The sequence below is a fragment of the Pelobates fuscus genome, chromosome 13, assembly GCF_036172605.1.
Source record: "Pelobates fuscus isolate aPelFus1 chromosome 13, aPelFus1.pri, whole genome shotgun sequence".
NCBI classification, from domain to species: domain Eukaryota; kingdom Metazoa; phylum Chordata; class Amphibia; order Anura; family Pelobatidae; genus Pelobates; species Pelobates fuscus.
Window position 1 is genome coordinate 80,850,741 of NC_086329.1, and position 23,827 is coordinate 80,874,567.

The 23,827-nt window shown below is 43.3% G+C and overlaps 1 protein-coding gene across 1 annotated transcript in view; it reads left to right on the forward strand.

The window, feature by feature from the left end:
• The window catches only part of ARHGAP30 (Rho GTPase activating protein 30), a 49,008-nt gene that overhangs the window by 14,332 nt on the left and 10,849 nt on the right, over positions 1 to 23,827 (forward strand). The window contains exons 2-6 of the mRNA XM_063439291.1: positions 16,320 to 16,422; positions 17,562 to 17,706; positions 20,012 to 20,094; positions 20,235 to 20,342; positions 20,924 to 21,048. Of these exons, the coding sequence (XP_063295361.1) occupies positions 16,320 to 16,422; positions 17,562 to 17,706; positions 20,012 to 20,094; positions 20,235 to 20,342; positions 20,924 to 21,048 (564 nt within the window). The remainder of the gene's footprint in view (positions 1 to 16,319; positions 16,423 to 17,561; positions 17,707 to 20,011; positions 20,095 to 20,234; positions 20,343 to 20,923; positions 21,049 to 23,827) is intronic.

Here is a 23,827-nt window from a genome sequence, read left to right on the forward strand (position 1 = left end):
CGGCAGCTTGCCACATTAGCCTTTATATTAGCTAGTGAGTTGACTAGTTTCTCAGGCTATCAATGTCTCCTAAAGATATTATTCATATGCCTTTTACAATTGCATAGTTATACACTAAACTTAGAATTGGAGTGAATTAAAGCTTGAATGGAATCATATAGACAATAATTTGTGATCTGGAAAAATTTCAGCTATAGTTACAGATTGGCCATTTTGGCCCCCTCCCTCCCTCCCTGTTTCTTTCTCCCTCCTCCCTCCCTCTTTCTTTCCCCTCCCTCCCTCCCTGTTTCTTTCTTCCCCCTCCCTCCCTCCCTCCCTCCCTTCCTGTTTCTTTCTTCCCCCTCCCTCCCCTACCTGTGTTGTAGCGTGGCCGAGCTCTGTATGGTCCGCGGGTACAGGGAGCTTTTGTTTCCTGTACCCGGCCAGACTAAAAGGAAGTGAACACTCAGTGTGCACTTCCTGTTAGTCCAGCCAGGTACAGGAGACAGATGCTCCCTGTACCGGCAGACCATACAGGGCTCGGCCACGCTACAGTGAGGGAGTGACATGGACGCACCAGCCCGGGCAAAGCTGCAGCCGCCTGATGCTCTCTGCAGAGCGCTCGGGCGGCTACACCATTAGGGTGGCTGGCGCTCCTGGCGGCGCCCTTCCCAAGGGGCGCCCTAGGCGGCTGCCTAGTCCGCCTTACAGGTAGCGCCGGCCCTGTGTCTGACCATCGGTAGAGATAAGTGGTGTATGTCCTAGGCACCATGGTGAATTTAACAATAACCTGTAATCTGTTGCTATTATAATTGTCTAGCCTTGGCCTCTGTTCTATTTATATAACAGAGTTATTTAGTAAAGTGAGAATTGTCGAGATTTTAACATGAATTCCAAGTGAATTTCAAATTTAATGCCAAACTGGAAAAAATTCTCCAAGTCAGCTATACTTTCAGTTCTGCTATATTGGCCTTAAATTTGAAATTTACTTTGAATTTCTGAAACTTCACTCACTGAAGTGAATAATCCTTTCTTAGTACCCCTATGTTTATGTTTAGTATTTCAACATTTCTAGTAGTTGACACAAAGAAACTATAACATTAGCTAGCCCACTTAATCTTTAATTTTACATGCCTGATTAAAGAGTATACCTGAACTGAGGTTCTTGGAGGAGGGGGGCTTAATCTTTTATGGGTCACAATAGTTGGCAACGCTTAGAGAATTGTTGGAAATTTCGGATTTTTTTATTATTTTTTTTTTTTTTAAACTGGGAATTTGCAGAGAATTGTACAGTTTAGGCCACAATAGGAAATGCTTAATCTTGGATATTTTTTCAGCAGTGCTATTTCAGCTTAAGATTTGTAATTCTTCTATTCTCTATGCTTTCCTATGTTAGACAGTAACACTGTGGAATTTATTCAATAAACAGCAAATTGCAGATTGTAATCATGCTTGAACAGGCCTACTTCACCTTGTTTCTGTTGTCTATAATTAGTGTGTAGTATTGCTGGTCCAGATTAGCAGGCAATCTCCCTGCATTTTTTGATCTCCAAATAAATCATATATACAGGGAGTGCAGAATTATTAGGCAAGTTGTATTTTTGAGGATTACTTTTATTATTGAACAACAACCATGTTCTCAATGAACCCAAAAAACTCATTCATATCAAAGCTGAATATTTTTGGAAGTAGTTTTTAGTTTGTTTTAGTTATAGCTATTTTAGGGGGATATCTGTGTGTGCAGGTGACTATTACTGTGCATAATTATTAGGCAACTTAACAAAAAACAAATATATACCCATTTCAATTATTTATTTTTACCAGTGAAACCAATATAACATCTCAACATTCACAAATATACATTTCTGACATTCAAAAACATAACAAAAACAAATCAGTGACCAATATAGCCACCTTTCTTTGCAAGGACACTCACAAGCCTGCCATCCATGGATTCTGTCAGTGTTTTGATCTGATCACCATCAACATTGCGTGCAGCAGCAACCACAGCCTCCCAGACACTGTTCAGAGAGGTGTACTGTTTTCCCTCCTTGTAAATCTCACATTTGATGATGGACCACAGGTTCTCAATGGGGTTCAGATCAGGTGAACAAGGAGGCCATGTTATTAGATTTTCTTCTTTTATACCCTTTCTTGCCAGCCACGCTGTGGAGTACTTGGACGCATGTGATGGAGCATTGTCCTGCATGAAAATCATGTTTTTCTTGAAGGATGCAGACTTCTTCCTGTACCACTGCTTGAAGAAGGTGTCTTCCAGAAACTGGGAGTTGAGCTTGACTCCATCCTCAACCCGAAAAGGCCCCACAAGCTCATCTTTGATGATACCAGCCCAAACCAGTACTCCACCTCCACCTTGCTGGCGTCTGAGTCGGACTGGAGCTCTCTGCCCTTTACCAATCCATCCATCTGGCCCATCAAGACTCACTCTCATTTCATCAGTCCATAAAACCTTAGAAAAATCAGTCTTGAGATATTTCTTGGCCCAGTCTTGACGTTTCAGCTTGTGTGTCTTGTTCAGTGGTGGTCGTCTTTCAGCCTTTCTTACCTTGGCCATGTCTCTGAGTATTGCACACCTTGTGCTTTTGGGCACTCCAGTGATGTTGCAGCTCTGAAATATGGCCAAACTGGTGGCAAGTGGCATCTTGGCAGCTGCACGCTTGACTTTTCTCAGTTCATGGGCAGTTATTTTGCGCCTTGGTTTCTCCACACGCTTCTTGCGACCCTGTTGACTATTTTGAATGAAACGCTTGATTGTTCGATGATCACGCTTCAGAAGCTTTGCAATTTTAAGAGTGCTGCATCCCTCTGCAAGATATCTCACTATTTTTGACTTTTCTGAGCCTGTCAAGTCCTTCTTTTGACCCATTTTGCCAAAGGAAAGGAAGTTGCCTAATAATTATGCACACCTGATATAGGGTGTTGATGTCATTAGACCACACCCCTTTTCATTACAGAGATGCACATCACCTAATATGCTTAATTGGTAGTAGGCTTTCGAGCCTATACAGCTTGGAGTAAGACAACATGCATAAAGAGGATGATGTGGTCAAAATACTCATTTGCCTAATAATTCTGCACACAGTGTACAATGATCATCCATGTCATTAAAACCACCTGCCTAATACCATGTAAGTCCCCCTCATGCTGCCAAAACAGTTCTGATGAGTCGAGGCATGGACTCCAGAAGACCTCTGAACATGTCCTGTGGTATCTGGCACCAAGACATTAGCAGCAGATCCTTGTAAGTCCTGCAAGTTGTGAGGCGGGGCATCCATGGACTAGATTTGTTGCTCCAGCACATCCCACAGCACATTCACAGATGCTCAATAGGATTGAGATCTCAGGAATTTGGAGGCCAAGGCAACACTTTGAACTCTTTGTCTTTGTCATGTTCCTCAAACAATTCCTGAACAATTTTTGCAGTATGGCAAACTGAAAGAGGATAATGTACCCTCCCATTAGGGAATACAATTGCCATAAAAAGTTGCACATGTCTGCAACAATCTCTAGGTAGATGGTACCTGTCAAAGTAACATCCACATGAATGCCAAGAGCCAAGGTTCCCATAGTGGATCCTGGTGCCATACGCACACGGCCATCCACCTGATCTTAAAGAAAATGTAATTCATCAGACTAAGCAACCTTCGTCCATTGTTCTATGGTCCAGTTCTGATGCTAATGTCTCCATTGAAGGCGCTTTCGGTGGTAGACAGAGGTGAACATGGGCACTATGCAGCCCCATACGCAGCAAACTGCGATGCATTATGTGTTCTGACACCTTTCTATCATGGACAGCATTAACCTTTTCTGCAATCTAAGCTACAGTGCATTGAGCTACGGGCTAGCCTTCACCCATGTGCATCAATGAGCCTTGGACTCCCATGACCATTTTGGTAGGTACTAACCACTGCATACTGGCAACACTCCACAAGACTTGCCAATTTGGAGACGCTCCGACCCAGTCGTCTAGCCATCTCCATTTGGTCCTTTTAAAGTCACTTAGATCTTTTTCGTTTGCCCATTTTTCCTGCTTCCAACACATTAAATTCAAGAACTGCTTAATATATCCCACCCCTTGACAAGTGCCGTTGTAACAATTTAATCAATGTTATTCCCTTCACCTCTCAGCACTTCTAATGTTGTAAAGGCAAAAAGGGAATTAGGGGCACACCCAAAACATTTCTCAGGAATGGTGCTACTAAAGAGACCAAAATGTATACATATTACAGACTAAGCTACAGCTCACACATTATTATTATTTTATTATTTATATAGCGCCATCAGATTCCGTAGCGCTGATATAAAAATAGTTTAAAATTTGATAAGGCTACTTAAAATCACCTATCTCAGCAAACAAATATGGAAACTCAGTTCCACAATATGGCCATATTGTGTGTGTTATGGCGTTATTGAGCTTATCACTATTTCACACTATCACAATATCAGTGGGTCCTACATTAATTCCAACATGGGCGACAAATGAAATCGTGCTAGTGCAGAATGAACTAAAGTGTATTTGATTAAAGGTACAGTTTAGGCATAATTACAACTTAATCTAAATTAAGTTGTTATGGTGTCAGGAGGCCTCTGCACACACTCTTTCCTCAAGTGGTTAAACCTCTCTTGAACGATTTAACCACATAGCTGCCTCCAGTGTGGATCTCAACTTCCCCCAGGCAGCATTCCAGCTTCAGAAAATTTCGGTTTCAGGAAGCACGGAGTGCAACCGGGCAGGGGTGTCCCTGGCTGGCTAAGAGCAGTCAGTTGGGATTAGTGTAGAACCCACTGATATTGGGGTACTGTGAAGTACTGATGTGCTTAACACACAGTGACCATATGGTGGAACTGAAATTGTTTGCAGAGATAGGTGATTTTAAGTAGCCTTATAACATTTTAAACTGTATTTTAATGGGTGCAGTTCCTTAATCTTTATTACGTATAGGTTAAATGTTCTGGCTGATCAGTGTATCATCCCTATACCCCTTGTTCTCTAATTTCTCTTCACCTCTAGCTCCCCTCCCCCAACATCAGCTCCACCCTATCTCTACGTTCCCCAGATCTCCTCAACTCCAGACTGAAGTGTGAATCCCACTTGGTCTCCCATACCAGAACTAGCCAGGATAAATATAGAGTGGTCATTCAAATTCATTAGCATAAGAAATTAGGGGGGGGGGATACCACTGTGTTGAGATCAGAGTAAGATCTATTGTGATCACCCGTGCACTGTTGTAGATGAAAAGTCTCACCAAGGGTCCCAAACTTTATAAAAGGTAAGCTGGTAAAGTGTTGTGCACAGTGGGCAGTTGATTTATCAACTGTTTTTCATCTGTTTTTGATCTAACTTCACCAAAAGAAGGGGCTGGCGCTCCTAGCCATGATGCCATAATAGCTCTTCTACCAGCTATGCTGATTTTATTCAACAGTTTTTGTGTCTCTTTTGGGAAACCAGCTACTTGTTGGGATAAAAGGAAAAGCCATGGATCTAAATCGAAGTGTCTCTGAAACACAGAGGTTATTGAGGGATGTTAGGCATATTGTGAAGAGTTGGGTCCTCCGGGGTTTGTTTATCCACATCTACAACATAGGGAGATCTGACCCCATCATATAGAATTCAAGATACAACCATATTCTGTCCCCTGGAGCATGCCACATCACCACTTGTGCTAGCTTAGCTGAGTAGTAGTACATCAGTAGGTTCTGAAGGCCTAAACCCCTTCAATATTTAGTCACTTTAGCATATTTCTTGATCGCCTGTATCTCTAATTACCCCCATATAAAAGATTCTATTGCACTCTCCAGATCTTGCTTAGTGACCCGCATTGGTAGAACCTGGAACAGAAAGGGCAACCTCTGTAATTTATTCATTTGTAAGCATATTCTACCTATCCCAGAAATTTGTCTCTCCTCTCTGTCTTATGATCTGTTGAAACATGGCAAAGTAATTCATTGCAAATAGTGTGTTTGGGTCGTCTGTCATCTGAATGTCTAAGTAGTGGAATGAGGATTTGATCTGCAATTTGTATTTTGATTTTATTGTGTCTGTGTTGGCTGCTGACAAGTTCAAGTCTATTGCTTGGGATTTGCCTACACTGACACTATATCCTGATAGTGTCCCAAAGTCTGATAGCAGCGTAAATAACGGGGAAGAAGTAGGAAGTAGGGTTTGCCAGAGTTAAGAGAACAACATCGGCGTAGGCCGCTATTATAAAAGGTTCTCCGCCCATATCTATTACCTCTATGGATTGATTCTCTCTAATAAGGTGTAGAAGGGGCTTCAGAGATAGGGCAAACAAAGGGGACAATGGGCAACCCTGCTTATTCCATTGGATAGGGTAATGGATGCTGGATGAACCCCTAGGAGGATACGCTCAGAGTATAAAGTCCTTATTGCCATTGGGAAAGGGGGCTGAAAGCACCATGCTTCCAGCAAACCAAAAAGATATGGCCACTCTGTCAAATGCCTTTTCTGCATCAATAGATAGGAGCAAAGAAGGTGTTCACATCTCACCTATCCTCCACGCCAGGTCTATTACTCTTCTGGTGTTCTCATAAATTGCCTCTGGGGGATGAACCTTACCTGATCTGGGTGTACCAACCTGGGCAGCCGGGGGGTTGCGACGAGCTGTCAGCACTTTCAGCAATATCTTGGTGTCCAGCATTAATTAGCAAGATGGGTCTGTAGTTGCCCACCAAGGTACCTTCCAGCATTAATTATCAAGATGGGTCTGTAGTTACCCACCAAGGTAAAGTTGGTTAATGTAATCTCTTGGGATAACAGTTCACCTCTCGTTGCTGCATTAGGCACTGAGACCATGTGGGCCAAAAGTACTTAATTACAAACTTTATAGTAGAAGTCACTACGGTGCTATATCCATTGTTTTGACAACCCCATGCTGAATCATTGGGGAATATGTTGAAACTACATAACATATAAATAAAAAAATATTGAAAGCTCTTTACAGCTTTCACAGTAGTAATTAGATCCAGTCTTTCAGTTTCATCAACATTCTAAGTCAAGGGTAATATATAAAAATACTGCCCTAGAATTCATGTTCCAGAGAGATCTTATAAAAAACCAACAAGATGAACTAATTTCACACTAGAAGCAGATGAATTTCACATTCTGTAGGGCAGCATTTTTTAGCCCAGTCCTACAAAACAAGCCACTACAGATCACAAAGAGTCTTTAGGCATCATCCGTTCGATTTGTGTCCAATCATTTTTAAACACTTTTACAAGATACAGAACTTTCTGGGAGCCTTTTCCTCCACTGCATCATGGCCAGTGCGAACCCATTTAAAGTTGCATGGCAGCCAAAGTGTCAGGATCGGGACAGGGATCCAACACGCAAAGTACAAACAGGACAGGGTACGTATACCGGACCTTAGAATGGCCGGACTAACGTACGGAGAGTAAAGAGAATGGTCAGAAACAAGCCGAGGTCGAGGGAACGAAAGGACAGGTGAGCGAGGAACAAGCCGGGTCAAGGATACCAGAGGGAAACAGAGTAAGTCAAACTAGCCGGGTCGGAACCAAAGGAATAACTGAAATCGCCAGAGCACTGTGTGACTAGACAGGCTAGAACCACGACAGGGCAATGAGTGAATGGGAGAACCAGGTTTAAATACCCTGGTTACAGTGAGTATACCCGCCTCCGACGAGTCCTGAGTGGCTTCCAGTCACTTGAGTGACAGATCGGTCCGGACTGACGTCATGACGTCGGGCAGCGTGCGTGACGTCATAAAATGAGACGGATCCCTCGCGGCCGGCGTGAGAGTGTCTAGGAGAGCCGCGAGGGATGGAGGAAGCTGACCTGCTGGAGGAGTAAACTACTAAGTCTCTACCTCTTTCAGAGGTAGAGGCTTCAGGTACCCTGACAGTACCCCCCCTCTCAGATACGCCCACCGGGCGGAAGGAACCGGGACGAGACGGAAAGCGTGAGTGAAACGCCCTGCGAAGGCGAGGAGCATGAACATCCTCTTGTGGTACCCAACTTCTCTCCTCAGGACCATATCCCTTCCAGTCGACCAAATATTGTACTCTCCCCCGAGAGATACGAGAATCAATGATGGAGTTAACCTCATACTCCTCCTGACCCTCCACCTGAACAGAGCGAGGAGGGGCGATCGTGGAGGAGAATCTGTTACAAACTAGGGGTTTCAACAATGAAACGTGAAAGGAGTTAGGGATGCGTAAGGCAGCTGGGAGAGCTAGACGATACGCCACTGGGTTAATTCGAGTCAAGATCCTGAAAGGGCCAATATATCGAGGAGCGAATTTCATGGAAGGAACTTTAAGCCGAATATTCCTAGTGCTTAACCATACTCTATCGCCTGGAACGAAAATCGGAGCCGCCCTTCTACGTTTATCGGCGTGTTTCTTAACCAGCATAGAATTGTGTAGAAGAATTTGTCGAGTCTGATCCCACAACTTCCTCAAATTGGCAACATGTACATCAACCGACGGTACACCTTGGGAAGGAGAAACCGAGGGAAGAATAGATGGATGAAAGCCATAGTTCATGAAGAAGGGGCTTGAATGAGTAGAGTCACAAACGAGATTGTTGTGCGCAAACTCCGCCCAAGGAATCAAACCGACCCAATCGTCCTGGTGTTCGGAAACAAAACAACGTAGATATTGCTCAATCTTTTGGTTAGTACGTTCAGCAGCTCCGTTAGACTGGGGATGATAGGCAGAAGAGAAATGTAATTTAATACCTAGTTGAGAACAAAAGGATCTCCAAAAACGGGAAACAAATTGGGACCCTCTGTCAGATACGATTTGGGAAGGTATCCCATGTAAGCGAAAAATCTCCCTCGCGAATATCTCTGCCAACTCTTGGGAGGATGGAAGTTTAGGCAAGGGAATGAAGTGGGCCATCTTGGTGAATCTGTCAACCACGGTGAGGATAACAGTCTGTTTTTTAGAGATAGGTAGATCGACAATAAAGTCCATGGCCAAACAAGACCATGGTTTCTCTGGTACCTCTAAGGGATGCAGGAATCCACTTGGGAGCGTATGAGGTTGTTTGGTCTTAGTACACACTTCACACGCAGCGATGAAATCTTTAGTATCTTTACGTAAAGCAGGCCACCAGAAGTCTTTAGAAATCAAAGCATACGTCTTGCGGATACCAGGATGTCCCGCCATCTTGCTGTTATGGAAACATTGCAACAGCTCCAGTTGAAGAGTAGGGGGAACGAAATGTCGACCCTCAGGAGTCTGTTTAGGTGCTAGATGTTGCAGCTTAATGATCTCGGCCAGTAACGGGGAATGAATCCTGAGATTCGTATTAGCAACAATCTTGCATTTAGGAACTATAGAAGAAAGAATCGGTTCAGATACAGTGAAAGGTTCATATTGTCGAGACAAAGCATCGGCCTTAGAGTTCTTAGAGCCAGGTCTGTAAGTAAGTACATAATTGAAATGAGTCAGGAATAAGGACCAACGAGCTTGCCTAGAGGACAAACGCTTAGCCTCCCCAATATAGGACAAGTTCTTGTGGTCCGTCAAAATAGTAACCGGATGTAAGGTGCCCTCCAATAGATGTCTCCACTCTTTCAAGGCTTTAATGACTGCTAACAATTCCCTGTCTCCGATGTCATACCTGCTCTCAGGCCCAGAAAGTTTCTTGGAAAAAAAAACACAAGGATGTAACGGTTTATCCACCCCCAACCTTTGTGAGAGAACGGCACCTACTCCTGTCTCAGAGGCATCGACCTCAAGTAGGAACGGCAAGGATGTATCAGGATGGACTAATATTGGGGCAGAAGCAAAAAGTTCTTTGAGATTTTTGAAAGCAACGAGAGCTTCAGTAGACCAAGTCTTAGTATCAGCCCCTTGTTTGGTCATATTGGTAATAGGTGCAATAATAGAAGAGTAACCCTTAATGAAGCGCCTATAATAATTGGAGAACCCAATAAACCTCTGGATAGCCTTGAGTCCCTTAGGCAATGGCCAATCTAGAATAGACTGGAGTTTGTCAGGATCCATCTTAAAGCCTTCCCCAGAAATCACGTATCCAAGAAAATCTATCTGGGTCTGGTCAAAGCTGCATTTCTCCAATTTGCAGTATAAGCCGTGTTGTAGAAGTTTGTGTAATACCTTTCTGACTTGTCTATGGTGGGTCTCAATCTCTCTAGAGTGTATGAGAATGTCATCCAGGTATACAATAACACAATCCTGTTGAAATTCCCTAAGAACTTCGTTAATTAGATCCTGGAATACTGCCGGTGCGTTACAAAGGCCAAAAGGCATGACCGTGTACTCATAATGCCCGTAGCGGGTATTAAACGCCGTCTTCCACTCGTGACCTTGTTGAATTCTCACCAAGTTATATGCCCCTCTGAGGTCCAACTTGGTGAAAATCTTAGAACCTTTTAGCCGATCAAAGAGCTCGGTAATCAAGGGGATCGGATAGGCATTCCTAATGGTTATTTTATTCAAACCTCGGTAATCAATACATGGTCTGAGTGAGCCATCCTTCTTTTTAACAAAAAAAAATCCAGCCCCGGCGGGAGAAGAAGATCTCCTAATGAATCCCTTGTCTAAATTCTCCTGAATATATTCCTCTAAAACAGAATTCTCTTTAATGGATAGAGGATATACATTACCCCTGGGGGGCATGGTGCCGGGCAAAAGATTAATTTTACAATCAAAGGTCCTGTGTGGGGGTAGTGTATCAGCGTTCTTCTTATCGAACACTGCTTTCAAGTCTATGTACAGAGGAGGTATCTGTCTCCCTGTAGACTGGGTAGAACTATCTGGTGTGTTAATCATAGCCAATGGAGACACCCTGCGTAAACACCTCTCCTGACAACCCTGGCCCCATGAGATTATCTCCCCTAATTCCCAATCGATAATAGGGTTATGTCTCTTTAACCATGGGTAGCCCAGGACTATGGGAACAGAAGGAGATGAAATGAGCATAAGTGATAAGTTCTCCTCGTGTAAGATACCAATAGTTAAGTTAATGGGTATAGTCTCACGAGAGATAACAGGCTCAAGTAAAGGTCTACCATCTATGGCCTCAACGGCCAAGGGTGTATCCCTTAACTGGGATGGGATAGTGTGTTTAGTAGCAAAGACTTGGTCGATAAAATTCTCAGCAGCTCCGGAATCTATCAAGGCCATGGTCTTTAGCATTCCCTTCTCCCACGTTAAAGAAATTGGTAGCAGAAGCCTGTGATCTTTATAATTATGCGTAGAGGACAAAATAGAAACACCCAAGGCCTGTCCTCTAGAGAAACTTAGGTGCAGGCGTTTCCCGAGCGAGTAGGACAATTCAGACGCAAATGACCTCTGGCTCCACAATACATACATAAACCCTCCCTTCCCCTGTACTGCCTCTCCTCTTCAGAAAGGCGAGTATTGCCTATCTGCATAAGTTCAGGATACAGTGAGGTATTGGAATCAGGACTTTGAAATGTAGGGGCTAATTTAAAGGCAGGTCTGAAGTTCCTCTCTCTAGTATTCTGTCTCTCTCTTAAACGCTCATCAATACGAGAAATGAACGAAATTAAGTCCTCTGAATTCTCAGGAAGCTCCCTAGTAGCAAGCTCATCAAGGATAATATCTGATAGCCCGTTCAAAAATACATCTATATAAGCCTGCTCATTCCACTTGACTTCTGCCGCCAGAGACCTGAACTCTAGTGCATAATCCACAAGTGTTCGGTTCTCCTGTCTCAGGCGCAACAGTAATCTGGCTGCATTAACCTTCCTACCAGGAGGGTCAAAAGTTCTTCTAAATGCAGCTACAAAGGCATTATAATTATATACCAATGGGTTATCATTCTCCCATAGTGGGTTGGCCCATCTCAGAGCTTTCTCAATGAGTAGGGTGATAATAAATCCAACTTTCGCCCTATCTGTGGGATAGGAGCGAGGTTGTAGTTCGAAGTGGATACTAATCTGGTTCAAAAAACCACGACACTTCTCCGGTGAACCACCATAACGTACAGGTGGGGTAATACGGGAAGAGGCACCTACAGTGGCTACCTCTAGACCAGAACTTACAGGAGAGATGGAAGTAGTACGGATCTCCTCAGGTGGGTTATTGGCACGAGATAATAGCGCCTGTAGTGCTAGTGCCATCTGGTCCATTCTGTGTTCCATGGCGTCAAACCTGGAATCAGAGGGACCAACCTGACTGTTTGTACCTGCAGGATCCATTGGCCCTGTCGTAATGTCAGGATCGGGACAGGGATCCAACACGCAAAGTACAAACAGGACAGGGTACGTATACCGGACCTTAGAATGGCCGGACTAACGTACGGAGAGTAAAGAGAATGGTCAGAAACAAGCCGAGGTCGAGGGAACGAGAGGACAGGTGAGCGAGGAACAAGCCGGGTCAAGGATACCAGAGGGAAACAGAGTAAGTCAAACTAGCCGGGTCGGAACCAAAGGAATAACTGAAATCGCCAGAGCACTGTGTGACTAGACAGGCTAGAACCACGACAGGGCAATGAGTGAATGGGAGAACCAGGTTGAAATACCCTGGTTACAGTGAGTATACCCGCCTCCGACGAGTCCTGAGTGGCTTCCAGTCACTTGAGTGACAGATCGGTCCGGACTGACGTCATGACGTCGGGCAGCGTGCGTGACGTCATAAAATGAGACGGATCCCTCGCGGCCGGCGTGAGAGTGTCTAGGAGAGCCGCGAGGGATGGAGGAAGCCGACCTGCTGGAGGAGTAAACTACTAAGTCTCTACCTCTTTCGGAGGTAGAGGCTTCAAGTACCCTGACACAAAGGAACCAATCAGAAAAAAAAAGAAATCACCAATTTCACTTTATAGGCAAAAATGGCCATGACTGACCAATTAGAATTGCTATTGGATATTGGACATTGATTGGAGGGGGGCTAACTAAAAACTGAGTCTCTAAGTGAGCCTTGGAAAGGGGGATGCTAACTATGAACAATTTGAAACTGCATGTTAGATATTCTGATGATAAATACTAAAGTTAAATTTAATATGTTATACCAAATAATAGTAATCTGTTAACATTTAAATACATAAAGGGAATCAATAGTAAGAGACTATATTTAAAAGAAGAAAAACTACCACAAGAAGAGGACATTGTCTTAATTTAGAGGGGCAAAGGTTTAAAAAATAATCTCAGGAAGTATTACTTTACAGAGAGGATAGTGGATACATGGAGTAGCCTTCTAGCTAAAGTAGTAGAAGTTAACACAGTGAGGGAGTTTAAAGGGACACTCCAGGCACCCAGACCACTTCTGCCCATTGGAGTGGTCTGGGTGCCAACTCCCACTACTCTTAACCCTGCAAGTGTAATTATTGCAGTTTTTTATAAACTGCAATAATTACCTTGCAGGGTTAACTCCACCTCTAGTGGCTGTCTACTAGACAGCCACTAGAGGTCACTTCCTCCTTCATAGCACAGGTTTTCTGTGCTAGAGCGTCGCTGGACGTCCTCACGCTGTGTGAGGATCTCCAGCGTCGCTCATTTTCCCATAGGTGCGCATTAGGTCTCCTCGGCCGGTGGGCGGGATCAGTCTCGCCCACCGGCCGACGCAATGAAGAGGAGGAGCGTCGCGAAGGAGGAGACAGCAGCAAGGGACATCGCCGCTGCCTCAGGTAAGTGACTGAAGGGGTTTTCACCCCTTCAGTAACTGGGGATTGGGGGGTGGGAGGGAGAGGGACCCTCCAGTGCCAGGATAACAGATAGTTTTCCTGGCACTGGAGATTCCCTTTAAGCATGCATGGGGTAGGTATAAGGCTATACCTTATACCTATAAGACTTAATATAAGGCCAGGGACTAATGAAAGTATTTAGAAAATTGGGCAGACTAGATGGGACAAATGGTTCTTGTCTGCCATCACCTTATTATTATTATTTTATTTATATAGCGCCATCAGATCCCGTAGCGCTGTACATTGGGTGGACTAACAGACATGTAATTGTAACCAGACAACTGGACGTACAGGAACAGAGCGGTTGAGGGCCCTGCTCAATGAGCTTCCATTCTAGACATTCTATGTTTCTATGTTAATGAAGCTGTGGCGGAGCCCTAATACATTATATACGGTGCTTGCATTTATTTATTGGTCTACTTGGTGATCATGGCCGTATGTGAAGTTATTTACTGGCAAATCCACTCTGCCTATATTGCAAAGGACTGCATGTTAGAGTAGTTAAACCGGTCTGTAATATCCGATGGTATTTCTACTATACGTGTGCATTTGTGCCTGCAGACATGTCCCATTTCTGAGAATTTGCATTGTCGATGGCGTAATTTGCAGGTTCTGTCTTGGAGATCCTGCGGACTGCAGTAATTTATTTCAATGTTTCACTTCCCTTTCAACAATAGAAAGCTGAGTCTTCAACCTTACCACTATAGCGCTGGAAGGGTTATTGCGGATAGCTGAGCTTGTTGCACTTACTTAGAGAAGGCGATTTTCCTGGATGTTAGAAGTTTAGAGCATCTACATTTTGAGTAAAAAGTGACAAATATACATATATTTTTTTTAAATACTTTTTCCTCACACAGTAGACCATGACGCAGCACAAAAAACGTGTTTTGTTTTGTTTGTCCAAGTAGGTGAGGTTGATATTTTGCAGTCAGCATGTGCTTTTAACCAGAGGTCATGTGTCTTTGTGGTAGCAATAAATAACAGATGTTGCTTTGAAATGCACTGCTAGATCTCTTTCTAACACCTCTTTTTAAAAACCATTATTCTTACAGGGTGCTTGGGGTGAAGTTGGGAGTAGGTGTGACATTTATGCAGTTTTTTTATCATTAGTAATATGCCCACTCCTAGAGGGTGCATCCCTATTTGAAGAACCCTGTGTATTCTTGTGCATGAGCAAAATAAGACTGGAATTATTGTCTAATGCAACACCAATGCATATAAATATGCAATGCATGCGACTATTGATGCGATGGTGGACCCTTTCAAAAATGTCCCTTGCAAACCAGCAAGCAGCGAGGCTGATTGGCAATTGTGCTGGTCAGTTCCAGTCATGGTAGCACATGTGCAGAGGGCAGTTGAAGTGGGCAAAACGTTTTTTATTCGTTTGACGAAGCGAGAGCACCTTTTTTTTTTTTTTTTTTTTTTTAACAAAAGTGAGAATTGTCATGAATTCAAAATCAATTTAAGCCCAAAGTAGCTGGAATGGAAGTATAACTGACTTGAAGAATTGTTTATCTTTTGCTATTTAGGCCTATTCTGCTATTTAGACATTTTAAATACACTTTTAATTCCCAACAATTCTCACTTTGGTGACTAACTTTGTATGTGAGGCATTTTTGCTTTGCTCATTGTGGACTTTTCTCTGGTTTTCCCAGAAGCAAGAAACCAGCAAACAAACCTAAGAAGGAAGTCATAGCGAAACTGTCCTGTATCTTGTCAGAATCCAGGACAGTGGGGAGGATTGCATATATACATGATAGAAATGTACAAAAACGGGATGCAGAACTTCTTGAGCACCTTTACCGACGACTTCCAGCTCCTGATCCGCCTGCTGAGCGAACTGACCAGCTGGCAAAACTTGGGGCCTGGCGAGAGGTGTTGCCGGGAGACGCGGCCGATCTCCCGTTACCCAGCCTGCCCTGGCCTACTCTGAGTGCAACTTGGGCCCCATACTTGCCCCCAATGAGGGTTACTCTGAACCACGCTGGATTCGAGAGCAGTTACCCTGAACAGTGTGGTGACTCTGGCAGACTGCACTTCCCAAAATGCCTGCCCCACATACTCCTAACAAGTGCGGACTGAAATTGAAACCAGCCAACACGCATATCGCATATCTGATCGAGAGCTACGCGGAGCCTAGTCCCAACATGCCGACCGCATCTGCGCAGGTGCGCTACAGGAGTCCGTCGACGCTACCCTCTGCAATGCTTCAGGGTCCTACGTGGCTCGAGGATGGAGGCCCTTTGGCGGACCTGGGGGTGGAAGGATGAACCTGCCTAGTGCTGCTATGCTGCTTCCACAAGTGGACTCTCCATGCATTTCCATAAGCTACCCAGTCAGGGGGTTGGTTGACTGTCTCAAGATCCAGCGGAATTCTAGAGATGTATATCTCATTTCACATACTTAGTCACTATTACTACTCCTGTAATATTCATGTCTTTGCTATCTGTTCCTATGTTATTAATTGATCTTGCATTTATGCATGTATGTTTCTCTTATGATATGTATACAAAATGGTGCTACTACCTTGACACATACTGTCCTCTTCTAGTACAAACCTTGTGATTTGGTTATTGACCCTACTTGATTGTTGTTCCTCAAATGCACCACAAAAATAAAGAATTGAAAAAAAATGACTTGCCACTAATAAAATGTATTCCACCAGTTCCACAGGTATTAAAATGCTGCACCGAATTTGTGGAAGAGCATGGAGTAGTAGACGGAATTTACCGACTGTGCGGGATCGCTTCCAATGTGCAGAAATTACGGTAAGTGAGCTAAAATTGTGTATATAATCTGCAGTACAAATAAGATGGGGGAGAGTGTAAATCTCAAATCTCAAACTCTGTTTATCTGAGGATCAATGTCCAAGAGGTCTTCTCACATGGGGACCTCTGATTCCTACTCCCCACACAAAAATACACACACAGATCCATATTCCCAAACACACTCACAGTTCTTCACTGACAGACACACAGATAATCACTTCCATACACAGTCATTGATACACACTCACAGGTACATATTATTTTATTATTTATATAGCGCCAGCAAATTCCGTAGCACTGTATATTCGGACATACACACAATCACACAAACTGAATTATCCACACACAGGCAACCTTGGAAAAATCCCTTAATGTAGTGTGGCCTAGTGGCATACTTAGGTCTAGTGCACTTTTAACAAGGACCTTACATTGAGGCTCCAGCAGACAGTGTGTAAACAAGGAGCAGGAAAATTATGTCGTCATGATCCTGGCCCTTCACACACATAATGCACAGCACTGTGCGCTAGATAAAGTCCTATCAGGAGAAAGCAGCCTCTCTATCATGACGCCATTCAGCCACGCTACATTAGTCAGACGGCAACCAGAAGCTCATTTAACATACTGTGCAGTCAGCTTCCCGACATCTGGCAACCCCTATTATAAGTTTCTTGGTCTACCTTCATCCTTTGGTCTACCTTGGTTATTAGTGCACTGAAGGCTAAATGACAGACAAAATGATTACCCAGAGAGCCAGGGCACCATAACTAGTATAACTGACTGTAGTAGTTATGGTGCTTTGAGTGTTTCTTTATGTGCAATGTGTAAGTTACATTACAGCGAGGTATACTGGATGGGTTAGCGTTTAAAAGACGTTTTGCTCCTATGTCGCACCCTTCCTGCCTGTCCCACCAAACTACAAAACTACAGTACAATAAATACAGTTGTATGTGATGCATTGCAAATACAATTCCCTCCCCCCCCTCCCCCCTTTTTATTTTTGCTTTCATAGTTTCTAATTCATTATCTTTATATGCATGAAAAATAAAAAAAAATTGCCATTTCGAGAGATCAAGTACCTATTTGACTGGACAAATTGCAAGGTTAAGTCATTAATTGTGCTGTGTCCTTCTGAATAACAGGCAGGAATTTGAAACAGATCGACTCCCTGATATGAACAAGGACACATACTACCAAGATGTACATTGTGTCAGTTCCCTCTGCAAAGCATATTTCAGACAACTGCCGAACCCACTGTTAACATATCAGCTGTATGACAAGTTTGCTGTAAGTACCAGCTCCCACCAAGTATTGATATAACCATTGCACCACATCCAATCTCTGCTACCAACTGTCACCTGCCAGACAATGAACAATATATATTTATATATATATATCGTGTGTGGGGGGGTGGAGGGGGATAAGTTGGCTATATTTTGGCCAAATATTTAAAAAGTCCAGTTACTTACCACTTAAAATGCAAAGGATGTCATAATATTTAGTGCCGGTGTGCTTAAGGGTATTCTCTAGTGTCAGGAAAACAAACCCGTTTTCCTGGCACTAGAGAATCCTGAAGTGCCCCCGGCCCTCCCGCCCCCCATACCGTGTTGCTGAAGGGGTTTAAACCTCTTCAGACAATTACCTGAATCCAGTACCAATGTCCCTCGGCGCTGGGTCAGGCTCCACACATGGTCCTCCCCCACTGGGGGAGACCTATTGCGCATGCGCAGCAATGACTGAGCACGCACATTAGACCTCCCCATAGGAAAGCATTAGTCAATGCTTTCCTATGGGAATTCCGGCGACACTGGAGGTCCTCATGCATAGCGTGAGGACATCTAGCGTTAAAGTCGTCTAAGAAGTCATAAGTCCCTCTAGTGGCTGTCTTGTAGACAGCCATTAGAGGAGGACTTAACCCTTCAAGGTAATTATTGCCGTTTATAAAAACTGCAATAATTACACTTGCAGGGTTAAGGGTGATGGGAGTTGGCACCCAGACCACTTCAATGGGTGCCTACAGTGTCCCTTTAAATGTAGGTGTATATTGTTGTTTGAATGCAGTGGTTTACTATGACGATATTTCAGTTTGTGTGTGAATATAATGGTGTATTTGTGAGGAGTGTGCATGTGTGTATTTAGGTGCATATGTAATTTTGTGGATTTTGAGTGTGTATATGTGTTTGTACTCGCACCTCTTGACCTCTCATCTCTATTATCCCTCTTTATGTCACTTGATAATTTTTGCTTCATATCACTAACCTACTGCCTCCTATTAACCATGTCAATAGTCAACCTGCTATATAGATCACTATTCCTCTCCATAGGTATTGTTAGAGGTGACTTTAAGGGGTTGAAGCCCCAGATGTGCGGCTCTATAGGTCCATATCACATGCCTAATGGAAAAGGTACTAGTATTTTCACTTTGAAAGTGGTAGTGGAAACATTCTCACGCCATAGATGACTGTTGGGTGGAGGTGATGGGTGATGAATGTACTGCATTCCTTTTGCTTTAGAGGGCAGCATGGCCCATGGGTTATATAAATCTGCATTGAACACCAGCATGAATCAGTGGCTCTACATAGAGAGGTGGATAAATATATGCACACATCGCACACATCCCTATACACACAGAGAGTACTGTCGACAGATGCTATGACCTCAGACTTTAGACACAAAGCTCAAGCACATTCCCATCATCCACCCTACTATGGTAGAAAGTAGTAGAGCTTGGGATGAGAAAAGATAAAGAGGCAAAACTCAGGAGGTATTCAAGGAGAGGGGTATAGTGACCTAGAGCAAAAGAAAGACAAGGAGTTGGGGAGAGAGACAAAACAGAAGACTTGGAAATAAAAAGAGATACAAGGGAAATGAGGGGAGGTAAGAGAATGTGTCTGTGACTGCATGTGAAAAAGGGTGGCATTGGGGATTGACCTTTGATGCAGCCTCGAGGCAGGTGTGATCACATTTAGCTTTGGACTAAATCCCTTAGTAGGCCCTAGTACCTAAAATTAGCCCTGTTTCTTGTATTGCAGCACCTGTAATATTTTTGTTTGTGGAACTTGCTTCCTCCATTCCCCACAACAGAGGCTCCCACCCCCCAATGCCCATAGTTCACACCTTTGGAGACCTTTCCCTTGCTGCCAAATAGCATGAGTACAGCCGTATAGATGTGCTTCAGCTAGTTCTGAATGGCACTGCTCCAGCATGACTACCTTCTATTGATGCAGGATGCCATGATCATTACATAGTGAACCACGCAGCAGCAGTTTTGGTCAGCAACATTCCTGGTACTCTAAGACCTGTTACTCTTCCATAATCCATCTGCACATAGGATATGTTTCTGCTGAGAACAATAATACTATACCCCTTGATCCAGAATGCCAGGGCTCAATTCCCATTAGCAAATTGCCAGGAAACAAGAGAAATTGCAAACCCTGTTATAGAGATCTTCTCCTGTCCTAATTAATGGATTTGTTCTGAGAAAAACATGGTTTAAAATCTGTTTGGGGGCACATGATCAATCAAAAAATAACTTTATAACTTTGATAAAATAAAAACGTTCTTCCTAATGATCTTGTGGTTTTTAAACCAGGATGCTGTAGCAATACAACTTGAGCAAGAACGATTAGTGAAGATAAAGGATGTGCTGAAAGACCTTCCACGTCCTCATTACAGGTCAGAAGATACCTTCCATCTGGTTCCAAGTCTTAATTCATTATTTAACTCTCAAATCTGCAGTATATAATGTGCCTGTACAACTTTAGGCAAATACAAAGTACTAACCTTTTCCATTTTTTTCCATTTATGTTCTGTAGAACCCTGGAGTATCTCATGAGGCATCTGGTTCGAATGGCTTCCTTCAGCTCACAAACAAACATGCATGCAAGGAATCTAGCCATAGTCTGGGCTCCGAACTTGCTCAGGTAAAATATCCTGTATGTTGTGAATGCTCAGAGACCAGATTTGCCTTAATTATAAATAATAGTCTGTCCACATGTCTAGTAATAGGAATTAGAAGAACCAACAATCTTCTTTCCATGTCTTCATCTCTTAAAAATGTTATGTGTATTCCTTAATCAGTAATATCCTTAAATGATTGTTCTGATACACAAAAAGTCCACTAAGGCATCATTTTTGGATACGCTTTTGAAATCATTTTATATTTTTGGATAAACTTCTAAAATTATATATAAATATATATATATATATATATATATATATATATATATATATATATATATATATATATATATATATATATAAAAAGATTAAAGTATTTTTTAAAACATTACATTATTCTAAAAGTTTATACAAAATAATAAATTATTTCAAAACGTATCCAAAAATATCAAATCAAGGCCCAAGTTAGAAATTGGGTCTACTTAGTAATAGGAGAACCTCAAATTCTGTCTGTATTGTATTGACCCTATGTCTGTCCATGTCTATTGTAATATGACGAAATGGCAAAGTATATGTTTGATTATTATCCTTTCTTCTGTCCAAGGTCCAAGGATATTGAAGCATCTGGGTTCAATGGCACTGCAGCATTTATGGAGGTTAGAATCCAGTCCATTGTGGTGGAATTTATCTTGACACACGTGGAGCAGCTCTTCGGGGACACACCACTTGGTAGAGCTTAATTATATTCTATAAGATGAATTAATATTGGTTACTGTATGATTATCAACATACAATTTCTTATTATAGTCAAAACTACTTCACACTGCACCATATGGAAATGGAAACAATACCCCACATATGTACTATTTAGAGGTATCAAAATAGATATGGTCAACCGTCCTTCAATGTCTGTCCAAAATCACATTTAATCCTCAAAGTATGTTCTTCTACGCAGCACAACTAGGTCTGTAAAGGTAAACATGTCATTGCAATGCGAAAGTAAACAGGAAAAGTACTAATGCTAGGAGAAAAGCCAACATTAGTTTAGCTTGGAAGACAGCTATACCGGGGCAAGAACATTTGGTAGCATAGTTCACTGGTAGATTGAGGCCTACCTTTTGAGAAGTGGCAAAAACAAGGTTTGAAACACAAAGATTTCAAAAGTGCTCATCCGAACCAGATGTTAAACTTTAATTATAAAGAATATGTTTAGAAATAAACACAAGACCCGCATTAGAGAACCATGTGGTAGAGGAACACAAAGAGAGAATAAAGACAACCAGTGAGAGATATACATTTATGAATCAGAGGACAGGTGATCAATCCTTACAACAGTAAAGGTAACCCTCATGAGCTACTCAGAGGAGAAATGACACAGCTTAAGAAACATTGATATTATATAATGTAGGGAGCCATTCAACGGCCAAAGAAAGGCACTAAAATAAAAACCAGGTTTAAAGGGACACTATATTCACCAGAACAACTACAGCTTATTGAATTTGTTCTGGTGAGTAGAATCATTACCTTCAGGCTTTTTGCTGTAAACACTGTCTTTTCATAGAAAATGCAGTGTTTACATTACAGCCTAGTGATAACTTCACTGGCCACTCCTCAGATGGCTGTTATAGATCCTTCCTGGGTCATGGCTGCCTAAAATGCATCCAAACATTCAGTGTCTCCACCCTCTGCATGCAGTCACTGAACTTTCCTCATAGAGATTCATTGATTCAATTCATCTCTATGAGGAGATGCTGATTGGCCAGGGGTGTGTTTGAATCATGCTGGCTCTGTCCCTGATCCGCCTCCTTGTCAGTCTCAGCCAATCCTATGGGGAAGCATTGTGATTGGATCAGGCAACCACTTCTGATGATGTCAGCACACTGCTTGTTTTTCTGAGTCTAACAGCATGCAGAGATTTTTATTATATTTATGGAGGCACGAGGGGCCCATGGGGGCTAGATGGTGGTTTTAACACTATAGGGTCAGAAATACATGTTTGTGTTCATGACCCTATAGTGATCCTTTAAGTATGCTTCCATTGAACTTGCTACAGAATCCAAATTTAGACTTAAAAACACTTAAAAAGGGGGGCGGGGCCAGACCGCCGAGCTGGATGGCTGCAAGCTAAAGCAGCTCCTGCAACTCACTTGAGAAAATTCTCTAAAACCATGTTTTACCACACAAGACTGGACCGACAGCGAAGTAGCCTAAAGCTGAGGAACTGCTGGACCCGGGGAGAAGCTGGCTCGTCGAGCTTCAGTCCCCTGGGGGAGAAATCTAAGTTGCCCCAACCGGGGCCTTCTCCGGTGGAGAGTGGGGTGGATGGCCGCTACCCCACTATCCCGCACAACAGACCCCAGCCAGGGGTACAGTCCGTCGTGGATCCGGCTCCGCCCCCCCCCCTATGGACCGGGGGGGGTGATCCCAGTCCTCACCCTGAGACCCAGACACCGCAAACGAGGCCAGAGAGGCCCGACAGCTAAAATGGCTGCCACACCATCCGAGCACATGCTCCACTGGGAAACAAAGTTTCAAGCGGCATTCAACGCCCTGTGTGCAGCATTCTGGACCCGAATAGAGTCCCGGCAGCAGCAACTCACACACACGGCAACCGTTGCCACAGTGGCCCCCAGCGCCATGCAGACAGCCTGCTCCTCCCCTGGACTGAGAGCAAAGAGACACAAGCATCCGACACCACCTGCACCAGGGGTAAAGCCTGCTCGCAGAGCTCCCACACGGAGAAACCCTGCCAGACTGAAAACTCGCCGACCTCACCTACCTGCAAACAGCTTAAGCACCCAGGCGCTTCAGCACCCAACGGAACATCAAAGACACAGCCTGACCGCAGTGATGAGGGTCTGTAAAGGCAGGAGCTGGTGGGCAGCGACGAGATACACAGCCCATACTGGTCCTGAAGACCCTGACAACCGGCCACAGTGTGACTTGCTGGCGAAAGTCCACTAATAAGCACGCATAACCTGTAGCCAGTGGACTTCCTCTGGGTGATAATATCCTAATTTATCAGCAAATGTTTTCATCTTTGTTTTTCTTTTGCTGTTCTCTGTGTCTTGAAACCAGCAATTATAACTCATACTAGGCAGCACCTCAGATAGCTTGTTATTTAATAATCTCACAATGACCTACCTGCTAGCCGAACAACCTACATGTTTATTAATTGCTTATTGTATACACGTATGTCACAACTGCATGTTCTAAGCATCACACTCACATACCCACTCATGTCTATGCAACACACACTAACCACGTCTTAAGCCTTGCTATATACCCTAGACATGTTTGAACTCCGTTTGAAACTCCATGTGAACTAGCTAATACTAAAAAAATATGTGCCATGAACTACTTTGCCCTATATTTGTTCATATATGTATTTTGCCAATCTTGTACTTGCCGTTGGGGCATTGCTAGAGCTTGTGTTAACTATGTGCACCACAAAAATAAAGAATAAAAAAAAAAAACACTTAAAAAGAGAAATTTGGATTTTGGGTAG